At 37.3% G+C, this 26,885-nt stretch overlaps 1 protein-coding gene across 2 annotated transcripts in view; it reads right to left on the reverse strand.

Moving 5' to 3' along the window:
* The window catches only part of KIF2A (kinesin family member 2A), a 56,513-nt gene that overhangs the window by 22,502 nt on the left and 7,126 nt on the right, over positions 1–26,885 (reverse strand). Inside the window, exons 2-8 of one of the 2 annotated variants that reach the window (XM_059836403.1) lie at positions 10,742–10,836; positions 9,368–9,487; positions 8,898–8,952; positions 6,813–6,878; positions 6,101–6,201; positions 3,608–3,703; positions 2,784–2,838 (exon numbers count right to left, since the gene is read on the reverse strand). In XM_059836403.1, coding sequence (XP_059692386.1) covers positions 2,784–2,838; positions 3,608–3,703; positions 6,101–6,201; positions 6,813–6,878; positions 8,898–8,952; positions 9,368–9,487; positions 10,742–10,836 — 588 coding nt within the window. Of the gene's footprint in view, positions 1–2,783; positions 2,839–3,607; positions 3,704–6,100; positions 6,202–6,755; positions 6,879–8,897; positions 8,953–9,367; positions 9,488–10,741; positions 10,837–26,885 lie in introns of both variants that reach the window. The other variant, XM_059836402.1, reaches the window with a different exon arrangement.

The following is a 26,885-nucleotide window of genomic DNA, read 5'->3' on the forward strand; positions in this document are numbered from 1 at the left end:
AATTGCTAGAAATTAAAGAGAAGTACAAAGCTGTTTAGACTAAAGACAATGATCATTAATTACAGCACTATCATTGTAACTTGTGATGCCTTCTGTAACACTTTTTTTAGACTTGAGGTCTTATTCCTCAGTGAATAAGTATATAGTCTTCTACAGCTATATATAGTATAGTCTTCTATAGCTCACTGCCATAACCTTTTGAGTTTTTATAAGTATCTTCTCTAGTGGAGAAAGTAGATGGTAGTACTATACTGCTTAGAATGTCAAACTTGAAAACACAAAGAAATTAACCTCCTTATGATAATACATTTTGATTTAAAATTTTATCTTGATATTTTCTTTAAATTTTGCTTTCATTCCTCAGAGACATTTTCATTTTGCGCATTCTTCCTGGAACCTATATTAACATGTAATTCCTCTAGAGTAAAATCCTTTCCAAAGATTATCTTGTAAGCAGAATAAACTGAAAATCATAATGATGCTTCCTATCACTGTGAATTCAACAGTGAGATTCTAGATTATAATTACTATACAGCACTGCTATTTACTGCTAATTGCTGTATGGGATATGAGTCTGCAAAACAGAGAACCCAGTGATCCATAGTATGCAGAAAAATAAAGACCCTTTGTGTATACAGTCAGGATTCACTAATGTGTCCTACTTACATTTCTTTGTAAAATTTCTTAAGGCATGCAGTTCAGGAATTTGATATGACTTTATACAACCAGATAAAAACCTTTTCATGAATTAACATCCTGATCAAACAGTACAATGGTTACCAGTGCATTACACTGCACACCAATGGAAATGCACATTCCAGTCAATGTATAATGAATTTTTCAATTGCACTGCAATAAAATGAAATGCACTTATTCTGCAGCAATCACAGATAAAAAGTAAGGAACGGTGACAAAAAGAAATGTATGGAGGACAATTCTTTGCAGTAAAAACCTTTTCATTACACCAGTCAGAAGAGGATTTTTCTTAAAAAATTGTTTGGAGTAAGACAGTTACTTCCTTCCATTTATTTGGTATGAGAACCTGCATTCTTTGCCGATGAAAATTAGGAATAATGTCTCTGAAACCCATCATACATTTCACAATTATAAATACATGTCTCTGAACTAAAATCTCAAAGTGTTACTCTGAACACCTACTTCCTGTGAAGTCAATCCACAGAACAATTGATGCTGAGAATACCTAATGTTTTTGGTGATAATTCTGCATTTTTGAGATGATAAAACAAATTAATTTTTTTTTCTAGTCACAGGATTACAGTCTAGCATCTTTAATTCTTTTATACTTTTCTATGATTTTATGAGAAATACTGTTTCTGTGAACTGAGTGTTTTCAGGAGATTGTATCATGTGAGTACTAGTTTATCATCCCCTACATAGATTGTTTAGTTAACACCTTTTTTACTACTGTTTATTCTTAAAAATGCAAAACAGCTTTAAGTATCAACCTCATTCTTACTTAGACATTCATATTTCTACAAACACCTCTGATCACTTTTTTAATAGCTCCCAACCACTAACACCAAAGATATGCAACTTTTACAAAATCGAATCCTACTTCTGAATCCTAACTCATGTCCCATAATAACTTGTTTTCATTTACTGTGATTTCACTTTGCCCACCTCCAGCACAGGTAGAAAGTCACATTTTTCCCCAATAGTAAAAATAAAAATGAACAGAAAAAATAGAAGCAGCAATGTGAAAGGGAAAAAAAAAAGACAAAACCTAACTATATACTGGTCTCAACATATCTATGGGAAAGGGAACACATTTCTCCCATTTTCCTTTGTGTATGCTTCAGATAATCCTAAATGTGTACTTCTGACAGTACAAAAACAATAAATGGCATCCCATGTTGTGTCAGCATCAGAGTGATGCTCTTTTGAGTCCTTATTCTGAGCAGAATATAACAGAAGGAAAGAAACATCTTGCAGCACTGGATTCAGACAGGCTGCAATTCAGTAGCCATTTGTGTTCTAAATTCCGAATGAAAGTAAAAGAGCTTCCTAGGAAGTTAAAATTTCGATTTACCTAGAATTGAAAGCTGAACAGTTTTTTGTTGTTTGGTTTTGTTGTTTTTTTTTTAATACAGACTCTAGTCTAATGAGCAGGCAGTAAGAAAAACAGTTCAAACACTCATCACATAAAATAAAAAGTCATTAAGGAGTTCTTTTAGTACCTAACTTTTTTTTAGTGGCATTTGATAAGCTCTAGAGTAACTTTGCCAGCCCTGATCAACAGCTCCAGGGGGTACAAGTCTTCTGTTTGCCTGCAGTCCACTAGCCCTGTGAGGATGTCTTGAACAAGTTCAGGCACCAACCGTGTCATAAGATACTTCCTTAATGTCTGATTCAAGATCACTTGGAAGTACAAAAATATATATACAAAAACATGTATGGAAGTTTTCACTGTGTAACTCTCTGCTCAGGAGATCACTTGAAAGATACTTCGAAATAACAGAGATCTTAATACAATATAAGAATAGTGAAGAGATTACAGCAGAATTCATTTCCAGATCAACTAAATACATTCTAGATGACCTTGGGAAAAAATCACACTCTTCCTGTGACTCTGCTCCTAATACATAAAACTGAGGCAGGCGAACTATTTTTCTCCCTGGGTTATTACAAGTCTATGAATTTTCTAGGTTCATCACACATATTGTCTAATATAAGACCTTCACCTTTGATCAGAGTTGTTTAACACAAATAAGCAGAAGCAGCTTTTCAGATAAACATATGAACAAAATCTTCAACAATCATACCTTTTTTATTGAGTGGTCGTTTTCGTACACAAACACAAATCCTGTGCTCATCAATCTGCAAAGGAAAGTCTTTCAGTGAACTGTATCCCAATTCCAGTTACAAAATATTTAACTTTATTTGACTTCTCTTTTCAGATTAAATGATTGGTTAATCATTTAAACTAAGCGAAATTTCCAAGACAGTGAGTCCATGTAAAAACCCCTTGTGGCCTGCACAGTAGCCAAGAACCCAAAAGGGAGAGAAATACATTAACAAAACTCCCCACAGACAGTGATCTAATCCAACAGATCAACAGGTACTATTGGACTGTGTGAGGAAATGTAGCTTTAACAGGGTAAATATGCTATTGACAGAAATCATCACATTCTCTGATTTCCACAGAATTTGAGTCTTGAACATTTAAAGACTGCACTTCTCTGACTTCGCTGCAAACCAAAAGACTACATCACCTTCAAAGATCAAACAGCAATCATTATGTTGAAGACAATTTTTCAAATAAGTTTCATGGGTTTGTGTGCACATCCCTTAGCATCCCAGGAAAATTTACCCTCCAAAGGCTGAGTGACTACTTAGTACATATTAGCATTATTTAATAGTAAAAATATATTTAAATAATTTAATGACAGTTTAGTAAAGTAGGACTTCCAAAACCTACTCATTTCAGTATCAACAAATTACTGGAAAAATAAACCCATGTTATATTAAATACTAATATATATTAAAATACCTATTTTTTGCATTAACAGAAGTATGCACAGAAAAAAAAAAAGAAAACACAGCAAAAACACAAAAGGATAATATATTTCCATGTCCTGATACTTACAGGATCTGCAGTTGTCAGTGGTCTATAATCCAAACTTCCCCTGAAATCTCTTATCATGCACATAATTTCATAATTTGGGTTTGTAGCATCAACATCCTAGGAAAAAGTAAGCAACATAATTTCTACTATACTTTTTGTTTCCAGAAAAAGCCTTAATTATCTAACTATGAAAAAAATACTCATTAACTGAAATCTTTTTTTTTTTCCTACAAAACATCAGAAATGTCTCTTGTAAGTTTAATATAAGTTTAATGCCTTTTCCCACTCTGATGTAGCTAATTTACTGACCATAAAGGAAAGAATTATATGCTTCCCATGTCATTTTGGTTGGCATATAACAGAAAATACTTATTAGTTGAGGACTCGTTAATACTCAACTCAAGAAAAAGAAATTACTCCTGCCTTTGCCAGCACCTTCACACTGAATAAACATATAGTCAACACTTCCTTATCTCAGGTATGGCACTCTGACAGATGCATAGATACTCCATTACACAGGAACAACACACACAACAGAGGAGAGTGGAGGAACCCCAGTTGGTCTAAACACAATCCTGCTGGATACAAGCCAGTTAAAGTAGCTTGGTCCTAACTATTGGTCCTGTGTTAATTTACACACATATTTGGATGCATTGCCAATTCTTCCCAGACCCCCAGCAAAGCAGAAGTAATCCCAAGGATACTCAATAGACTATATCCAGGCTGTGATGGTTTTGGCTAGGATAGAGTTAATTTTCTCCATAGAAAAATACGGTATGCAGCTCTGTTTTGGATTTGTGCTGGAAACAAGGTTGATAATACATGGATGTTTTAGCTACTCCTGAGCAGCACTTACACAGCAAAGTCCTTTTTTGGTCCTCACCCCACCCCATGTGCAAGGCAGTCAACACAGCCAGGACAGCTGGCCCCATGACACAGGCACAGAAGATAACCCATCCTTAAACCTGGAGCAATCAATATCAGAGTGACTGGACAGGTAAGAGGCCATGCATGGAGCACCAAAAAGCTGAGCCTGAGCCTACCCTGTTTTCTGCAGAACTGATTACACAACTCCCCATCACTTCTCCCTACAAATACCTGTTTTACAACACTTCAGGACATGCTGCTGATGCCAAATATAGCCAGTTCTGGTGCTCAGACCCTACTAAGTTTTACATGGCTACCCCCACATGATATAAAATTTCTGAATCACAGCTGACTGTGGACACAGTCTAGGCACTCTCAGAATGCACTGGATTGGGGTTACTAAACTGAAAGGGAGCCAGCTCATTCTTTGCACTTGTGACACAGCTAATCCTCACCTCAGAAAAAACTGTGTCCTGGTGATCAGAAGCTGACTGTAACTTGATGTCATTCACTCTCACTATACTGAACTAACAACTGCTGACAGTAAGTCTTCACAAAATGTTTCTTTATAACATTCAGAAAAGAGTATTGTTTATCATGGAGAAAGGATTTACTTAATATTCTTCAGGCCCTGTTTAAAGGTCTTGCATACTAGCATTGCTTGGTGAATTATTGCTGCATTTCACAACAACTTCCTCACACAAAAGTTTAAGACTCAGATGCAAGAGGAGTGTTCACAGGAGCAATAAAAAGAAAATTTTACAAGTAACACCACTTTTAAGTATTTTAATATATAAAGCCAGAAAAGGTCATTCCTCACACATAAAGACATAATAATGTTTTGTGTAAATGGATGTAAATTATAAAACACAAATTTAACATAGGTGATTTTAGGTCAACTTGGAAACATCATTAAACCATGGAAAGTAAATTGTATGAATGATTTACTTGATGGTGGTAATTCTCATGTCAGCAGCAGACTGGTACTATCTCTTTAGAGACTAATACATACACACACAGCTGTCAACAAGATTACACTCCTAGCTTTGCTAAAGCTTCTACACCATTGTGACAGAAAATCACTTAAGATTAAGAGATTTTTCTCAAAGGATTAGCAACTTCATTCGTTTCACACAAGTTTGTAACAACTGGCTACCAAGCTGCTTGCATGATGAAATTACAAATGTACAGACCAGTTTAAAGAAAGAAACATTAAAAGTCACTGTTAAAACTTGAGCCTTAAATAGATCTATAAAGCATCAAAGATTATAATGAGCAATTTATCATATGTTGTATTACCTCCTGTAGAATAACAGACCTCTCTAAAAGTCAAAAGGTTGGTTATTGTCAAAATATATTTTCCCTAAGAAATAGCTATGGTCAGTAGTTGTTCTCTAAAGAAGACGCAGCAAGATAGCAATTGAAAGCAATGATTTCTTTAGGAAGAAAAAGGGGGGGGAAACCAACTAAAGTAGCAGTTATGAAAGCAATCCTACCAAACAACAAATATTTGTCAAATCTTGACAAATCTGACACTTGATTTCAAGATTATCACAGTTCATAAAAATTATTAAAGACTGAGAAAAGTATAATTTTGCAGATTTCCCTTGCTGATGTATGATTTTCAGTTGAGCTAAAACTACTAACCTGAGCTCTCTTCTCTCTAAGTTCCTGCTGCTGTAACCTTCTCTTTTCACGCTTCTCTTGCAATTTTTCAACCTCTTTTACGCAGTTAGATTTTCTACGCGCTTAAAGAAAAAGATGCAATTTAAAAATACTTTTCATATTTATACTGTAAACTTAAATTAAATTAACGTATCAATAATTAGAATGCATCAATTATTAACAATATTTTCAAGCAAATCTGATTAGTGAAGAACCATTATGGCATTTAAATTTCTAAAATGCATAAAATTTATTAGGAAAAATGCCATGGGAATGGGACAGTAATTACACAAACAAAAATATATGACCTTGAAAAAATATTTGGACAGATACATGTGATCTCTTGGTTTGAATTAAAAATAAGCCCAAACAAATTAAAAAAAAAAAAATTGGAAAAAAAAAAGCGCTAAACAATACCACCATGGTTAAAAGAAAACAAAGGAAAAACAAATTCCAAATACTAGTACAATTATGATGAAAATGAACATATGTTTAGCCACAGCTTTCTGAAAAGCTCCTCAAGGAAGCTCACAGACAATTGAACAGACCATTTGTCATTTATGGATAACAACATAATCCAAGAGAATGTACATGTAATGCCCAGAATGAACGAGTCCTTGATACAAGGTTTACATACAAGGGGGTCCAAATTCCTTTTTTGCAGCTTGAACTGGAGATATATCTGAAACACTACCATTCTGTTGAGAGGAGGAAGACTGCTCGGGAAGCTGAGTAGGTCGTGCACGTGCAGAACCAACCACTGCAAAGGAAAAACAAAAAGGTCATCTGGACATGGAGGAGTAACCTTTCAACCCAATTCTGAAATGCTTTGTTAAGATGAGATAAAATGAGACCCCTTTCTAAACAGAACAATTTACTGTGGATGAGGAGGAGCCATACTCATGGAAAGTCTATTAATGAAAACATCTGGTATGCAGACTTTTTTGTCCTAGTGCTGTACAACACGATTATTAAGTACCAATGCTTCACATGCATATCTTTAAATCCTGCAGAATTAGTATAACTTACTGTACACACAGAATGAATTGTTTACTTGGAGATAAGCAGTCCTGAAGCATAAAGTGCTTCAATTTTATTTATATTGTAACTATACCCCAAAAAATAGTAAGAAAAGAAGCCCTGCTGTTCCACATTCTCTAGATTGTACAAAATGCCCCAACTCCATTAAGCCAATGATCACTGGAGGAGCAAAGCAAAAGAAATTAAGGCCAGTGAAGTGCAGCACAATCTGTAAGTGGAAGAAACAAGCCTTTTTTCCTCTATACCAGAAGGGACACAGATACAATCAATATGTCTAAACTTATGCATTAATTCTATATGTGCTAAGAATGCCAGCTTCTGAAAATGCTGTGATGTTGTTTTCCAGTGAATGCAGTGGGAGTGGTAAGCATGCAAGCATGTGTGATAGAGCTGAATGCTTTAAATCGTATTTCAAATAGTTGCTTTGACCAGCTCTGTTTCAGCTGGCCTGTTTCCTGCACACACTTCTAACAGAGTGTGTCAGAAGAGTACTAAAATGAAGGTTATCAGCTTTGACCAGTACCCAGAGATAAGACTCCAAGCAAAGGCCAGCACACTGTACAACACGGAAACAACTACAAAAACAAGTTTTGAACAGGACAGACAAGACGAATGACATCAGTCCACATATCATAAGAGATCTAGCTTATAGTATAAATTGACTAGATAAGAGAGTGTGCTGACAAAAGCTAAATTATAAGGCCAAAAGGAAAAATATTTGGCCAACAGTGAATGGTAAGAGGCAAAGTACACATTAAAATACAAGTTACAGGGTTATTTCATACTAAACAGATAATTTACTATAAATGAAAACATGTATGGATGTAAGGATACTCCACGAGTAAGACATCTCATACTTCAACCAGACAATATAGGAAAAAAAGCCTAAAACAGTCTTGTATTTTCAATCTGCTTAATACCCCCAGAGCAAAATGGAAGAAGGGCAAAAGTGGTCCACATCAGAAGAGTCTGATTACTTGAAAGCCTACTTGTTTTCCAAATTCAAACAGATAGACTGGAATCTAGTCTGAAGAAATGTTAGTAGATTAATGTTTGTTTGTAAGAAGAATCATCATCATCACCATCATCAGTACAAGTCAGTTAAGTTCAATGTAGGGCAGAAAATGAAAACAATAAGCAGTAACTATTCTTCCACAAGTTATAGATGCATTTTATCTGTACTCATCCAATACATACTTTTCACCTATTCTCTTGTGGTATTTCAGTGATTTTTTTTCAGGTTTTTTCACTATTAACTGCAGAGTGATAAAAAACTCTGTAGGACATAAGTATTCTTATGACTGTTCACACACAGACCATTTCAAAACAACAGGCTGTTAAAAAAAATAGTTAGAAATGTGAAAATTTTAAGAATTGAAAGCATGCTACTTAGTATATATCGAAACATTCAAATAAGCTGAGGACACATATATGAAAAGTCCATGCATGATTTACCATTGCATAATTAATTATCCTCAAATTTCTGCACCATCAGTTAATTCAGCTTAACTTTTATAATTATATATTGCTTAAACTTACATATAAATATTAATTGTACAGTATGAATTCCTAAGTATATATCCAAATAATTTTAGGAATTATATACCATATCTTTGACATGTCACAGGCCTACATACCAAATAAGAAATACAAAACTATTAAGGAATACTAGATAAACAGCAGGTTAAAATGCTACCATATTTTTAACTTCATTGAAATGGAAAGAGAGAACTTTTACCTCTATTATCTCTGGCAGGAGGGTCATTCTTAGAAGGTAACACAGTTCGTCGACTCTACAAAGAAAGAAGTCTCTCTTATTTGATCACCATATTACTGAAAGCATAAATGGCAGCCCCACCTCTGCTTCCTTCCAGTGAATAAAAATAACACAATATCAACAGAAGAGATTTGATTGCAAATCCCAGCAGGAAAAGCTAAGGGGTGAAGGCTGATTGAAATGTTTCAGAAAACCCCAAAAACTTTTCTTTATCCTTCATTAAGACATTTGGTAAAACAAATATTAGTTCCCAACTCACTCTCTGCCAAACCTGTTCTTAAAAAAATTTAGAAATTCAAACTCAACACAAGAAAAAGAAAGAAAACTGTTAAGAAATAGCACCACAGACGCAAAAGTTAAAAAATTCTAGCATAACATCATGTACAGAGCTACTGTAAAGTTACCAAGATAAATTCCTAGATATTACTAACCTTCACAATTTTGTTTACTTTGGCTGATGAAGCAGGTGGTGGTAGTGTCTCTGGGCTAGGCTCAATATCTTCATCAGGTGCAAGATCTGGGTTAAGTGAAAATATGCTCTCTAAATCAATCTGTGAAAAAGAGCATAAAACACATTAATGTCACTTGACATAAATCCTCTCTTTATCTCCTGTAATGTTTGACAATAAACAGTAATTATATTAAGTGTTTTTACCCCACAATTTGTTCATGCTAAGAACTGAATTATTTTCTGTTCACTAAAAATACATGAATTTTTGGTCTTTGTATTATTTGAAAACACATCATTCCGTAAAGCAATGAATTTAAAATGACCAATAGATGGTATAATTTTCTAAGCTGATCAAACTAAAAGAGAAATAGCTAGTATTACTATGGTAATTTGACATTACTACAAAATATGTAAGACATTCTGTAACATACAAAAAAAGGAGATGTCAGTTATCTTAAATTTCCCAGACAGTGCACAAGAAATAAACTGCAAAGGCCCAAAAAAATCAAACCATAGTTGAAGCCATATTAAATTTATCACGGGTTTTTTTTTTCCTTTTAAAGTATTACTGACTGTCATTCAAACTGCTGTAAAATGTAAGGGAAGAGGGGCAGGATCTTAAAAATATGATTTTGTAAAAATGTTAATGAGCTTTGGTCTCTATAGACTGCTATTTGTCTTTGCTGAAGCTTTCAAAGACCTCACTGCTGTATAGATTCTGTGTGTATTCAGCTGATGAAATCTCCAGGACTTTCTCATGGCTTTTTTTTTTTTTCCTGTGTTTTCACAAAACCAGTAAAGTGTAAAGTGCAATTATTTCTGAAATGCTTCTCCAAACTGAAACTGGCTAACACGGTCCAAAATTTAAAGGAAGATGCGGTAGGAAAGTGTTACACAAAAAGACACAGTTTCATAAGGAAAGCAAGGCTGGAAAATTGCTGCCAAGAATAAGTGAATAAACAAACAAAGTGACAGTTAAATTCCTCAAGAATATAAAGACAAGAAAATTTCTAGTTTAGCTCTCCTACTAGTTTCCTGTCTGAATTGTGTGTCATTCTCCCTTTTAAAAATATGATTTTTCTACTTGTAAAAACTGGATAACAAAGTCAGCCTTTGTACTCTGGTTCAAAACCAAGAGATGAAAACAACTGTCTAAAAGCTATGACACAGAGCTCAGGAATTCAAATTTACAATAGAAAACAATGTACTCAATACTTTCTGCACAAAACAGTCTGCAAGCAAAGAATCATGAAGTAAACTAAGATTTATGTCTCATTTTTGTTTCCAGCACAAATTCCAAGTAATATTCACACAGATTACACATTTTTTTTATGTTCTAAATAAATAAGCTTACCTCTTTCCCTTTAGTATCCCCATTTTCAATCCATTCAACAGTTACACTTTCATTATCTTCATTTAGAGATGTTACCATAGCTTGGTGAATTCGGCCTAGAAAGCAAACACAAGGTGATTTATTAACTGGTGGAAATAATTCCCAGAATACATTTTCATCCCTGCACTTAGTCATAAGGAGAGAGGTAGGAAGAAGATGGTTGAAAAACATGAGGTGATAAAAAGAAGGTGATTGTAGGCCACACAGTGTGAAGTGGCTCAGACCTGATCCACCAGTGCAGGCTGTAATGGGACAGTCAGCATCCAAGTGAAAAGCACAATCAACAGAAAATCAAGCGGTAAGTAAACAGAACCTCTCAGGAAAGCCACACCACTTAGACTCTCTCTCCTTGAGAACAGAGAACTCCAATACCAGAAGATTCCCACGGGTGCTAAAGGCCCCTTAGGTGCACTTCACAAAGGCTCGTTTGGCCCTCCTTCTAGACTGATACAACATCAGACATCTCAACACTGAAATTAATCCCTTTGAAATTGTGTTCTGATACTCATTTTTTATAGGCAAGAATCAGGTGGTAGTTCAACTAAAACTAAACTGCCTGGAACAACACAAACCATTATTTTAGAAAGAGCTACTTACACAGACTGCTGAGCTTAAGATGCTTTTGCATTGACTTCTCCAGCACAAGACCCAAAGGAAGCAAGCCACCACAGAGTAAGATAAAACCAGTAAACCTTCAGTAGGAATAAGGATTTTTCTTCTAAAATATACAGTACACTGCAATCTCTTATGGCCTCTTTCCTATGCACAGTACAGAAGAGCAACTGGAAGAGGACAGCCATGCACTGACACAAAAGGATCAAGACCCAAGTGTCACATTGATTTCACATACATGCTTTGCCCTCAAGTACCAAGAACTGAGGTTTCTAAAGAACATGAATCTAAAGCAACTGCTCCTCGCAAGCCCTCCTGTAACAAGGTCCTTATCATGAAGAAGTAATCCTTTGCTCCACCTGCCGTGAGCCACCCCCTAGGACTACAAGCAGCTCCCAAAGCATTAATGATCATCCTGCAGCAGTTGTGCATATGCTGCTGCTACTGCTGCTGGGCACCTGCTCAGGGTAAAATGCAGCACAATCAGCACAGATGCTTCAGTCTGTGCCTTCTCTGCCTTGCACTTTTTCTTCTTTTCTAAAGCTATTCACCCCATAAATCCCCTTTAGTGTTCTGCTCCATTGATTGTTTCAAGTTTTTGTTTTAGCCACTTCAGTCACTATTTGAGTTTTCCAAAAACAAAAAAAAAATAAAGGGTTTTTACAGTCTCAGCTTTCTAGGGCCCACAGAGGGCCAGAAAGAAAAACCTTGAATGATATCCCAAATTATCTCAGATAACAGTGAGAGTAACAAATGCATACCTTTAATATTTCTTCTATTACAAAGGGTGCCTAAACATTCACATCTAGATAAGATTTAGTAAGAAGGGAGAATACAGGGAAGCATCACAGAAGGTAACAGCAAATCCCTGTATTGTCTCACAGTGTGAGGAGGAAGAGACTAGTTGCAGCTCAGGAGAGGTGTAGTGCTCAGGAACTTGCAGAGCAATCAGCAGCCCTGGGCAGCATCACCTCACATTTGCAGCACTTGCCTCACTGGCAGCACACATTACACAGGCATTTACAACCTCCCCTCTTCTCTTGGCCCAAAGCATAACAGTCACTTCCACACTAAAGCAAGTTAAGTAGTTTTTTAACATTCTAAATAAAAAGCCCCCCACTTTTTGCTTCACTTAGTTTTTGTCCTCTGGCATTCTCTTGTTTTTATTTCCCTGACCCATGCTTTTTCTGAACAAACCCTTCCATTTGGGCTTCCTGAGCACCATTCTCACCATCCTGAATACACCTCCTTCATTAATATTTCAGCACTTAATAACTTTTAGGGACTTAATTTTGTGCAAAAACACTATTGTAGAACTGTTTCAATGAGCTGTCTGGTCCTTCAGCAAAGTAGCAACAGAAGCTGCAATCTTCCTGTACTAATGCCACTCCGGCCTCTTCTACAAAGAGTGTGCTGAGACCAGTCTGCAAGGACACAAAAACTCTGGGAAGTGGGAATTTAATCTTACATTGGTATACTCTTCTGCTGCTTTTTTAAGGCCTGGCCCAGCAGTCAATTCAGAATCAAGAGAAAAACTGTTGCAGTAAGTCAGCTGAGACTTCATTTTCTTCATGCAGGAAAAGCCCCATCTTTACTGTATAGGTCATATTTTATAGGATTATCAGAAAGCATTGTGTCAGCTCTTATTGGCTGACAATACACTCATACTTAGTTCATTGGTCAGTACATAGTATTTTGAATATCTATCAAACTTCTTTATTTTTAATTAGTTTACATACTTTTTCTACTGATTCTCATGAGACAGATCCCTTATTATTACAGGTGCCCCTGTTTTTCACCCACAAATAGTAGTTTGTTGTGTTAATGAACTCTCATTCCCAAGACTGCTTTGCCTGGGACCTGGCAAGCTATTGTTAGCTGAAGTAGCAGGGCCTAATCCATATTTTATGAAAGGTCTTTTAGAAAGATCGTTCTTTTATAACATCTTTTACCTATCTGCAACAAAATACAATGTATGAAAAATATCTGTTTGGTAAAACATATTTGATACAGTATTCCAGTAATACTTAGTACATTACCAAATTTTTAAAATTTTGAAGAAAACCACTATTCGCAGCTGAAACCTGTGACACTATCACTGACTATTCATCCTGCAAATAGTAACAGAGCCACCATATAAGTTTACTATGTGTTTCTGTGCTCTGTTACTTTTGACAGAGAACAAGTAATATTTAAAAAAGGTTTCATGTTTGCCATAACGAGTGAGAAGAGATCAAAACAGGCTGATAAATGAACAGAAAATACCCCACACTCTAACAAACACAGTAAGCCAGCATGCCGTAACAAAAGAATCACAATAAATCTTCCATCTCTGTGCCAGATTTCATCCCTTCCCTGGCCAAGAAAGTCAGGGCTGAAAAAAAACCATAAAAACCCACATACTAACAAAAATAAAAGTTATGTCCATCTTCCAAATACTCTGAGCTTAAACAGAAAATGTTCACCACAGTGAACATTTAAACTGACAATGTACTCATACAATTTGTTCCTAAAAATTCTTTGTGTTACTAAAAGTTTACATATTATTGAAGTGCCTGATAAAGCATTTACATTTTCACAATTGCCTCTTGCTCTCTGGAAACAGTATTCCATTATATTTTTCTAGTACACAGCTGAATACAGCAGCTGGGAAATTCAGGAATGCCAGCAACCAATTAGGCTGGCATAAACCTCGTCTAGCATATAAAGCAAGACCAAGCTACAAATGCTAAAACGTAGGAGCCAACTGGCAGAGTGTTTCAATGCAACCCTAATTTCTGGTACACTTTTAAGAGCTGGTATCAAAACTGGACATATAAGCATGTCCATGTAAACATGAACCAGCATTACAAGCTGAAAAAGTAAAAAGTAATTCAAGAAGATGCACCTTAAAATCAAGAGAAGTAGAGCTGATACAACAACTCTTCACTTGGCATTTCCTTAGCTTCTAGCGCCTCTCCTCTCATGATTAGAATTCAGATCACAAGCAACTTTCTTTTTCTGAGAAGTTGTTCCATTTCTGTAGGGCTCCCTGTCACAGTAACAAGCCTGTCTGAGTTTAAGATGTGTTTGGACAACATTCTCAGGCCCATGCTATGACTCTTTGTCGTATGTCCCTTGTCAGGGCCAGGAGCTGGGATTAGAAAATCCTGACAGGTCCCTTATAACTCAGCATACTCTATGATTCTACGAGTCTCAAAACTAATAGGGAAGTTACTTGACAACACAATTATTTGTGTAAGTATATTCTGTCATACAGCATGTGACATCTGGCTAATCTCTAGTGACCAGAAAATACTGCTGCCAGTACAGCAGTACAACAGAAAAACGTGTGATGACAATGCTTTACAATAATCTTAAATACACAGACATTACAATTCTCACTCCAATCAAGTGAAAAACATCAATTCCCCATTCCGCTTCTTCCTAGGTAATCGGATAAACACTTGACAAATATAAGGAAGCAAGCATACTGATCTGATCTGCAAGACATACAATATAAATTTCTATTATGAAAGTTCTTATGGCAGCTAGTGGTGCACAAAAAGGTTCAGGAAGAGCAGTGAAAGCAAATAACCAGAGCTAAATCAAACATTTTAATTAACCCTTAGCCTAGGTAGCAGTGCCAGCTTATTGCAAATACCAAGTGTACATAGATCCTTACCTCTAAGGAAAGAAAACATTTTTCTACCTACCAAGCTTCTCCAAACCACCACAATTTTGAAGCAGAGAGCAATCAGAGTAATAAAACCATGGCCCTTTCATCTTCGTACTATTTTCCAGAAACAAAAGTTATCAGTCTGAAACATGGGTTGGTGTTTAAATTACAGTTTGGACTACAGCAGTGGCTGACATGAGACAAACTCCTCTGTATTTTCCCAAGAAATAGATCTAGACCACAGCTCTATTTACCCACCCACCCACATAACTGAAGAGTATCTGCCCTAAAAAATGCTGTACTCACACATCTCAAGCACAAGCTTTATGAAATCTTAGAAACAGCTTTGAGCTATAATAATTAAAAATTACAGGCTCTGGATTGGGCTATGGAGAAGAGAGGTTCATAATTTCAACTATGATACTCTCATTCCACCCCCAAAAAACAGCAGGAGCACCATACCCTGCAGTGTTACATCATGACCATCATATAGTCTAAGTCTTGGCAGCACAAACACAGGAAACTATTTTTAGCAGAAGCAGGCTGTAGCAATTTTAACAGACCCCACCTTGACTCGGGGCTTGCTCACCTTACATCCCTTGTACTTGCCACATGTCAGGAATTTCATGTGTTATATTACCTCTGGCAGTGGGCCATCAGCCAAACACTTAGCTTTTTTAAGTGCATCAACAGATTAGGTGAATGCAAAAATATACTATAATTTCACACCTGCTACAGTCTTGATGAGGATGACCACTGCAACAGAAGCTACTCACGCCTTAAAAGACTGTAATACACATTTGTGAAATTGCTGTGATTTTCCTATTCATGTTCCTGAGTGACTAATGCGAATGTTACCTCATCTAGAGACATCTAGACATGACTGACCTTCACCCTCTGTGAACTGATAATCAAAAATTAAAATTGTGAAAAGCACAATTTTCTTTATTTTCTTTTAAGTAATATAAACTCAAAGTTAAATATAGTAGAAGCATGAGGATACAAATACAGAAGCAGCACATACCAGACAGAATTATTGCAGTCCAGAAAACTATCTTCTGTGCTACAAGCTCCAGTTCCTAGCAACTCTGGTGGAAGAGCTTTCCTGCTCTCACAGAGCTCAAGGAGGTGAAAAAAAATCACCAAATAATGCCTGTAGCAAACTTCAAGGAAAGAATCTCAAGGAAAAAGAGAATTCCTGGCTTGGTGTCTCCATCAGTGTCAACTATGAGGATGTCCCTATTCACACAAATTTGCTTGTCATAGCCCTCCCTGCACTACACAGACAGTCCCTGCTGCTCATCCCTCAAGATAAAAGTGGCAGTTACTGCTGACTGATGCTACTTTCTCCACAACACCAAATGTATTTATTTTTATTTGTTTTAAAGTTTCATTTATCCACAAACAACTGGACATCATATTTTATTTTCATTATATCTACTACTTTTACACAACTTTTGTTTGACTTAATCATACAAATTTATTTCAGCTTTGCCAGCCTTCCCTATTGTCTTGTCTGTTATCTTAGTTACAGTGTTATCATAGCATCAAATGGACATTAAACATGCACAGTTCCTACAATATTTCTAAAGCAAGTTCTTCAATACTAAAAATAAAATATAATTTAATTAAATACATATTTTAATATTTTTTTTGTGAATCATCCCTAGCTGCTACCAACTCATTTTGTTGCATTATCTAAATTATCACAGCAATACTCAAGTCCTTCATACAACATATATGTTACAACCACACCTTATCATCTCTGTAAACATCTACAATGTAAGACACAGGGATTTTGAGAACAGAAATATTACCCAAATCAAGTTTTCCACTCCTGCCTGTATGTTCCAGGTTTGAATTAAAATCCAACTTAATCTTTGTCCCTACATAAAAACTTACCAAACTCAGAAATATCCCAAGCTAGGTATGTAGGTAATTTCTGTGCAAGTATAGCGCTCTAAAAAAACAGAGTTCACAGATATTACTGACAGTCCACAAAGAAATGAGGATGGGAAAAATAACACATAGACATGTGACTGAGCTGTGTATAACACTTAGCTTCAAAACACAAATAGTACATTTAATGTTCCTCATATAGCAAACAGGACATAAGTGACTTTTTGGTTTTCCATCCATCCAACACTAACAAGCCACTCCACTCCGAACCACTAAATCACAACGACTGCGTTCAGCCTAGCAGAACTTGCTAGCTATCCATACTGAAGCACCTCCTCTAAAAAAATTACCCAGAGCTGCATCCCCACATTGCTGTTGTGGTTTTTGCTTCTCTAATAATTTTCTATCTTGTCACGTTGTGATTTGGTGGGTTTTTCTGCTGACGTTTCATTTTTCAGGCTGATCTCTAAGGTTTCCCTTTACATTCAAAACAAGTTTTCTGTTGTTTCCCCAGTTACAGGAACACTGGTTTTTATTTCCCTTCAAGGCAGGTCCAGTTTCTTTTGGGGGTAGGGTGTTAATATCCTTTTAAGCACATTTCAAAGGGCATTATTTTATACTAAAAATCTCTGCTTAAAACATCTTGTCTTTATTCGCTTTCAGATGCTTCAACTGCCAGTGAAATCAATGGCGGTAATACCACTGGCTTTACAAAAGGTTTTCAATAGCATCTCACCATGGTGGCATTGGGAAGTTTACACTACATATTGCCTCTGGAGGTGCTAGTGTCAGAGAGGAACAAGTTACTAAACAGGATACATGTTCCTAAGGCAGCTGAATTCATAACAAAGCGTCCCATTATTATGCCAACAGATGCACTGTTACCTTGATACGTACCATCAAGTTATCTTAGCTGTGCCACGCCAGTCATGCTATCATTTTTAAGAGTAGGTGAGCTCTCAACTTACTAACTCTACCCACAGAAAAAATTATTTGGAAGGAAGTGCCTTTGAGTCATGTCTAATACATGCTGTTATAAATCCCTAGAAAATTTTCAATAAACGGAAAACATTTCACTTTGAAATGTTTGAAAACTAGCACTTTGATGTCAATATTTACAAACTTTTTTAAAGATTTCATGCACTCACAGTCATTTAGTACTCTATGCTCTCTTTTATGCCTTATACAAACATACCTGTACAAGCAATATCTCTACCTGTTTCAGTCTTTTAAGAGTATCTGCTTTTCCAACACCATCAACCAAGAGACGAAATATCCCAGAGAAGGGGCAGATCACTTTCTACAGGAGCACTCATTCCCAAATAACAGCAATTCTGAAATGGCACTTACTTTTCCTCTTGGCACTTCACATTGTGTTCACTTACTTCGTGACTAGCAAGAATATGAAGGTTTTGCACCCATCATTTTTTTTATGTTCTACGCCCATCATTTACATTTTATGATCTCCTAATCTGTAGCAATAGTATGTTCAGTTTGTGCCACTTTTAACCACAGTTGTTTTGCTCTACTCCTTGGTCATAGATGAGTAATGCAATGGTTGACTCTCACAATTAAAGGGCAAATATTAAGTATATGTTAAGAGAAATTTTGTAGATGTATAGTTACGTTCCCACCACTTTGCCTTGTTATCACAGGATGGCCTGAGAAGTCGAGGCATTTGAGAGGGTTGGCTCAATACTATGGCAAAACCTGGCCTCCAATCAAGATGTAAGAAAGTGATCTCCGCCACTGGAAGCAAAGAAGGAGTCAATTGACAAGACTTTGGGAGGGATTAAAGGGTGGAACATCCATTGTGCAGAAGAGTACATGGTGATAGAATCCTACAGCGCTCCCTGTGCTGTACTATCTTTTCTATTTAGTCTTCTGTTGTATTTTAGATGAGGTTAAACACCTCTTAATGTTCTGGCACAACATACATCTCCAGATACATGACAATCACACTCTAGTGAAGTAATAAAGCTTCCCAAATGCAGCGTAACTTTCTGTGTTATGACCAGGAATTAATAACTGTAATATATGGGGAAAACTAGCCATCCAGTTGCAAAACTGATCCCAGGAGTTGTTAGTTAAAAACTACTAGGTAAACTATCATCACCTGTCTTAAGCACCTTACCTTTCTTGTGTTAATCTGAATCATTTTTCATAGTCTACGAAACAGTTTATTAAATTCAGAGAAACTTATGGCTTACTTTCACAAAATGGTCAATACTGGCAGTGCTGCATAAAGCCTCTCCTACCCTGATGCTCTGGCACAAACAAACTCAGGTCACCACACACTCAGCTCCAGGATTCAACATAATACTAACCTGCTTCATCTCTATCACACTAATTTGGGACACAGAGAATAAGAGCTCTTCAGTATCTGTTCTCCACTGTTTGTTACTAATTTTAGTCAAGGTACTGTACATTCCTGTATGAATGATTCTATTTGATTTCTAATTTTTCCATTTACTTTAGTGCAAGATCAAGCAGAATGAACTGTAATCTCCTCTGAAATGGATATTGATGCACTCACCAGTTGCTCCATGGCCTAAAATCTTTTTATTCACTTATGTTGGTTTGGTTGTTGGGTTACCACAACAGTCGTTCTCTTTGTGGAGAGGGGAAGGAACTCAGACAAGGATCTAGCATTTGCTGTCAAGGTAGATTGTGTCATGGTCTTACTGAAGCATGGCATAACCCATGACCAAATCTTCATTTTCAAGCATCAGACATAACTAGGATGTAAGAGAAAATCCCTGTCCTGAAAATCCTTTCTGTGCCTTTCTTTCAGACCACACTGTGGAGAGAAAACCTAAGACAACTGGTATGGTGCTGGTTCATGTTCACAGCTGCCTGACCCAGCATCTTTCATGGCATATTGCTCGGATGTACAGCACCTCAGTGCTCAGCTCAGGTCCCTCAGCTGTGCCTGGGGCAGCAAGTAGCACACTACTGCAACAGCTACAGAGAGGTCTGCAGGGCAAAGCTGGTGGTGCTTGGGATGAGCCATTCATACTGTGTGTTTTGCGCAGGACTGGTCTAGCACCACAGGCTGAGCACTCTTGGCCAGCACTCTTTTGCGCAGGACTGGTCTAGCACCACAGGCTGAGCACTCTTGGCCAGCATGCATCGTGTGCTTCTCTTGCACGTACCCTCCAGTCACATTTCATCCAAAAGGAATTTTCTGCCAACTAAAGCACAGCAAAAGGAAGTAAATATGATCAGAATATATGTGTCCAAAGTCCATTTACTATTTGAACTGAATCCTTGTTACAGATGCACCCGTGGTCCCAAATGGTATCTATACGGATACATACAGAGTATCAAGACCTCATAATTCACCTTGACTTACACAAAAATATGAAAAGTGCATTGCAATCTCCTACAATGATGCCTTCAAGAGAATAAATAGGTGCATGTGCTGCATGTCCACCCACATGCACAACAATATGAAAGTGTGATGCTTACTAAAATAAAAGACTGCCCAAGCAGTGACAGACAAAATGATGCAATTCAGGCCTCTTGTCAAGAATCAGACACAGGAGTTCAGGTTTTCTCCAGGAGGCAGGTCATTGGGTTCACTCGCGATGGGAGCATGGAAGTGAACTAGTACAGGTGCATTGAAAAATATCATGGTAACAGGACACTAGGCTGAAATGAGGTGCAAGAAAAACTCATAGCCAGAACAGTGCAAAATGTGAACTACTCTAATCCTCTGTACAAGGAGATTGCATACAAACAAGTAATGAAGTAGGGCATCCAGAAAAAGAAGCGTGTTTTCTTTTACTATATAGGCCTTTCACAACATTAGCTACAAACTTATAGAACATCTTGAGCCTGGTGTTTAGTAACACTACATTACACTGAATTTGCCATCTGATCCTTTGACAAGACAACTTTTTGGGTAGGGAGATGACTCCAAAAGGGTCATCCCAAATAAACGGGAGTACAGAAAAAGGTGGCAGATGAGCTTCAACACTGTGGGGGTTTAGGATTTCTTCAATTTGTTTTCTTTTTCTAAAGGAATTTTCTCCCATTTTTGTTGCTAAGAAACAATAACGATCAGTACTTAAGAGAGACAAAAGGAGTAACTACTTTCTCTCCGAGGAGCAGAGATACAGGGAGAATTGGGCTGGGGGAAAAGGGACTAGGCACAGCTCCTAGGTGCCTTGCTCTCCCGGAGAGGGACTGTCGGGCTGCTGTTTGGCGCGGGAACTCGCTGCTGCTGCTGCTGGAGTCCAGCCCTACCCTGCTTTTTGTGCTGTGGGTGAGAGCAGCCACTGAACTGGGACGTTTTTGGCACCCTGCCTCACTGAAAATAAAAAGATCCTTCACCATCTGCTGGGATGCCTCAGGGGAAATCCCGGGATCCCCAAGCCCCTCTCCCTGCCCTGTTCGGGAGTCAGGCTGCCTCTATCCAGTTCCCCTGCCACTGCTCCCAGTTTTTCACTACACTGTAGCCACACATCCCTTGCCTGCCGGGATGCCCTGTGGTTCCAGCTGCAACTGCTGAGTTCCTGCAGTTGGCTGCCCAGGGTGAACCCACCTGCGTTCTAGTCACCGCTCAGGGTGAACCCGCCCTGCATTCTAGTCACTGCTCTGAGGTTCCTGCTGCAGATCCTTTCGCTATCTGGATGGGCACTGGGATAGGTTACCACTGGGGGTTTGTAAAGAAAACCCTTTCCATCCCTTCCACCGCTGGCGTCTGCCATTACCGCGTGAGGGAGACGGCTGGAGCTGAGGCACAGCGCCCCCTGCAGCGCGGGGGAGTCATCACACCCCCTGCCCCGCCCGGAGCCGGCAGCGCCCCTGCCGGCTGTGACCGGAACTGCACCGAGGGGGAAGAGCTTACAGAGCGCAAAGAGACTTTATTGGGTTTTCTGTTCCTGTTTGTTGTTGCTGCTGTTGTTGTTTCTTTGACTTGTTATACATACACGCACACACCAGTAAAAAACTGTTATCCCTTTTCTCATCTCTTGGCCTGAAAACTACTTAATTTTAAAGTTATAATAATTTGGAGGTTAGGGGGTCATATTTACCATTCCAAGGGAGGCTCCTGCTTTCCTTAGCAGACACTTATCTTTCAATCCAAGACAAATGTTAAAGGAAAGATAACACATCCAGAGAAATCTTAGCTACAGCCTTATAATGCTGAATCTGGAACTAGAAGTTACAGCTCTAGAGATCCTTTAGTTGACATAGCTCTCTCAAAACATCATTGCCTAAACATGTACCTGCAATGACAAAAAAAGCTGTTGAAACTTAAAAGCAAGTATCCTTTTCAAAATATAAAGAAGACTTTGGTACACACACATCTCAAGTACTATGGCACACCACAAAAAATAAGTAGTGGAATTAGAGGAGGTTAAGGGAAGGACAACTAAGAAAACAAAGAGAAAAATGATATTAAGCAGGTAAAGACTGCTCACTTTTACGGAGAACACTGAGGGTGGACTTGGTTGTGCTTTACAGTCATAAAGGACAAAATGAGTGAAAACTATTATTGACCAAATGCTGCAACACTAAAGCTGGGAGTGGTCTCTTAAGGCATAGGTAACAGACAGATGAAAGTGGTAGTGTATTTTTATATGCGGAAAACTGGGAACTTCTCGATCTTGTGTTTGCAAGAGTCAGGCAGTATAAGTCTGGTCAAAAAGGTATTCAATAAATCTACAGACAACTGGTCTACAAATTGCTAGAACAAGAAAAAGTGTACTTCTAACATCCTAGACATAGTGGGGGAAGACAAAGACTTTGGAAAGAGACAAAGGTGATCTGCTTCCCTAAATAGCCCCTGATTGCTGGGCTAGATGAACCACCCATCTGATTCACTAGTGTACTTCACATAGAAGTGGCGAGCTTACTGCAAGTACCATAAGCAGAAAGGAGACTGAAGAACCTCCCCAAAAAGCAAAAATACTTCAGAAGATTTAAAAAAAAAACCCAGTTTTTTCCAATTTCAGTAAGTCTTATAAGGAGAGAAGGAGAAAGTTTTCATTCACCATTCATAAAGTAAAAATTTGATTGCATATTCACACAGCAATATCCCTTTTAAAGTGTAAAAGATCCCAAAAATGAAACAATAATAATCTATCGATTTCCAAAACGCCTGCGAAGTTTACCAGCACCTGCTAGTCCCTCCCACAGCCCATACCAACCCCGTCCAGTTCTCATATTTAAGAAAGATTAAGCAGCAATGCAAACATTATTCAAATGAGAACAAGACACGAATATATAACAGGACTATATTTGCTGTTCTATAGCAAATTTTTCTTTTACTGATGCTGCATAAGTGAAGGTTTCCATTAAATTCCTGATAACAACATTTCTACCAGTCCAATGAGTTCATAACTTGCAAACACTTTGCAGGAATAGTTCAGTATCTTATGCGTTTGTGGGTTTTTTAATAGTTTTGTAAAACTGAATATAATTTGACATGTTTTTGTGCATTGCTTCTATAAACTTCTAAAGTTACTCTCAGAATACTTCCTCATATATTTTTGCAGATCCAGGCCCTCTGTGTTCAGTATAAATTTCATTACATTTCTGACATGTAAGCAAACTTAGATTCAGTTCAGGTATGTCCTGGTATGGCACTGACTCAGATAGTTATCTTTCTTCCTAGCAGCCAGTATACTGCTGCATTTTTAACATAGAAAGAGAATAATGTTGATAACACACTCCTGCTTTGGTTGTCACTAGTTAGTGCTTACCACAAATGAAGGACATATTAGTGTCCCATGATCTGCCAGTGAGTAGGTGACAAGAGCCTGAGAGGAAGCATAACTAGGAGAGTTAACCTGAACCAGGAGTAATGAGATGGTGGTAGTGGATAATTTTTTGGGGTCCTTTTCAACCCAAATCATTCTATGATCCTGTCACTCCATACCTAGACCAGTATATAAACTGGTGTGAGTTGGCTGGGAGGGTCCAATTTGCTGCACAGGGACAGGCTGCATATTGGTAGGCAGGCAGTGAGACCTCGTCCTTTGCATCACTTGCCTTTTTAGACATTTTGTTTCTCTCTCTCCTATTGTTCTCCCTTTTCATCACAATTATGTTACTCATTTTATCAGTACTACTACTACTATTATTATTATTATTATTATTCAATTATTATTCTTCAATCATTAAGCTGCTCTTTTTTTAACCTAGAGGTTTTAACTTTTTTTTTTTTTCTAATTCTCCTCTCCATCCTGCCAGGGGTAGAGGTGTGTGGACTGAGCTAACAGCTCAGTCAAACAGTGGTACTTAGTTGCTGGCTGGTAACCTAGTCAGTCTTTCAAACAGCATTTTGTGGTTTAGTGGCTGTTGAATTTTGTTTAGTAACAGGATTTAAGATTGTGGTGGATTAAAACAGTTTGGTGAATATCATCTGCAAAAGGTTCACGTGACTTGGCCAGTCTTCTCCCTCTCTTTCCTCCTTTTTAATTTTGTTTATTGTTTGAATAAACGGCCAAGACCTGCTTTTGAGGGTTTTTTTCTACTTTCTCTGAAGCTAACCATACCTGCCTAAAGCAACAGCTTCCTGCATCATACAGAAAACTTTAACAGCACCTTCTACAGATATTTTCAAAATGGTGCCCTTTGCTTTTCATGACCCATCCCATCACAGTCTGTTTTTGTTGGAGCTTTTTTCCCCTTTACTTCATAAAATTATATTTAGTAAGAATATGTACCATTACTTAATTCATTACAGAGCTGCCAACTGTTGCTCCAGTTCAAAAGTGAGAAGACTTCATTCTCATGCAAATTTAAAGCTGGTATTTTAGCCTAACAAGGTTCTAAAAGTTCAAACCAACAAGAAAACATTAAGTAGTATTTTAATTCTTCTGTGTTTGATGAAAGCTTATCATAACTTAAAAATCATCTGGTCATGATTAAAATATCGACATTATTCATCACCACCTGAATTCCTATTGTACTAAAATGCCAAAATTGAAGTTCAAATAATAAAAAGACAGAAGTACAAGAAATCATAACTCAAAGTGGAATTAGAAATTTTGAGTATTCAAAAACCTAAGTGTTCATGTGCTTTTTAAGCTGAATTTATTTCCACTGCCCTCTTCCTACAGCCAGAGATCCTCATTAGCACATCACTATGCATTCCTGCATCTCTATAAATGAAACACTTCTACATATCAGTTGTGCAAACATTTCTACAGACCAGCTGGAAATACTCTTCAAACTCCATATGTAGTTTAGCCGCTGAATAGAAGTAACACATTCTAGTGACTGCAAAATGTGCTGCCCTGTGCAACAAAATATCTACAGCCAAACTCTGCAAGGGCACAAGTATGCGGCACACCACACTTCTAAAGAGAAAGTTTTAGACAAAGCCCACTGTGCATCTCCCTCCACGCACACATCCAGTGTGCTCATCCACTGAAAGCAATTCCTAAATACACAATTTATAATTAACAGAAAAGACTAAAAATACACTTCTGATACCTGGGATTACACAAATCTAGAAGTGCCTGATGAAAGCCAAGAGAACATCAAACTTAGAAAAGTTGGCACAGCTTCAATGAGATTTCTGATAACTTGAAAGTAAGTAACATTCCACTAGGTGAACAGAATTACCACATACTACTAAAAATGAAAACAAACTAAGATACTTTTTGTTATCTACAAGTCACTTTGTTACTGATTGGGATTGTCCAATTAGTTTTACTTGGTGCTGGTGTTACATCAGCAGCAGAAAATGCAGCAGACTGTCCCCTTGAGAAGCCTAGGAAACCAAAAAGCAGCTTATGCCTGATAGAACAAGAATTGCCACTAAATAAAAACTAAACTACTCTGAAAGCATGTTTATTGAATAAAAAAAAATTTAAAATCTACTACCACATTCAAGCCTTTAAAGCAACAAAATCCCCCATCCATCTTTCAAGAGTCAAAATACAGTATCAGATCCAGCGTTGCTAAACAAGATCCAATTAATAAAAGGCAAAAGGAAAAAACTGATCGAGTGGCTTACTTAAATTTAATTGAAAACTCACATTTTTGAAAACCATCATAAATAGTTTTGGTTAGACACAGTTTTACAGAGTTGTCTTTAAGAGCCATTACCTACTCCTTTTAAGCAATTCTAAAATTAACTTGTGTTCCTAGCAACAAGAAACAACTACATTTAGACAGTAATGGTAGAGTTATCAGAAGTCTTTTAAGCATGTGCTGTTCATGTAAATGGTTCAGTGCACTACACACATTAAAAAAGCACACAAGTATAGCCTGATAAATTCATATCAAGGAAAGGTAAATCTAATGCATTTTTACACACAGCCTTTTGTCTAACAGATGCAAACCCTAGTTTTATATATTTAGCAAAGACCAAATTCAAAAGCAGCAAAATTAGCTTTGCAGAACACTTTTTAATGTGGAAATGGTAATGCCATCTTTGTAACAGCCGCCTGAGAACTACTACGCACTGCAGCAGCACCATTTCCCTGGAGCAATTACCAGGCATAGAGAAGCGTGGCACAAGAGACCAACATCAAGCCCCCTACTCTACCTTCACAGGGGGCTCCACATCAGAAAAGTATTTAACAATGGTAGATGAATTCACTGACTTCCAGCAAATCAATTGTATGTGAATGTTCTAGGGTCAAAATTGACCTTATTATTCCTTTTGGAGATATGAACAAAGCATGTTTCCAGGTTATCAGACACTGGCAACACTGTCTTATGGCTAAACAATAAAGAATTAAAAGGATCTCTTTACAGAAGCCAAAGGTGTAGGAAAATCATAACAATCACCCATCTATACATGTATTTGGAACACAACAGAAAATGAAAATGAAAATTTTAAAATATTGTACCCACAAGCAATATAAAACTATAAACTTTTTTAGGAAAGGAACTCCAGCAAGAAAAGAAAACAGCACATGTGTCCACACATACACAATATGAATGGGTTTGAGGATACAGCAGTTT

This window comes from Haemorhous mexicanus, chromosome Z (assembly GCF_027477595.1).
Source record: "Haemorhous mexicanus isolate bHaeMex1 chromosome Z, bHaeMex1.pri, whole genome shotgun sequence".
NCBI lineage: Eukaryota > Metazoa > Chordata > Aves > Passeriformes > Fringillidae > Haemorhous > Haemorhous mexicanus.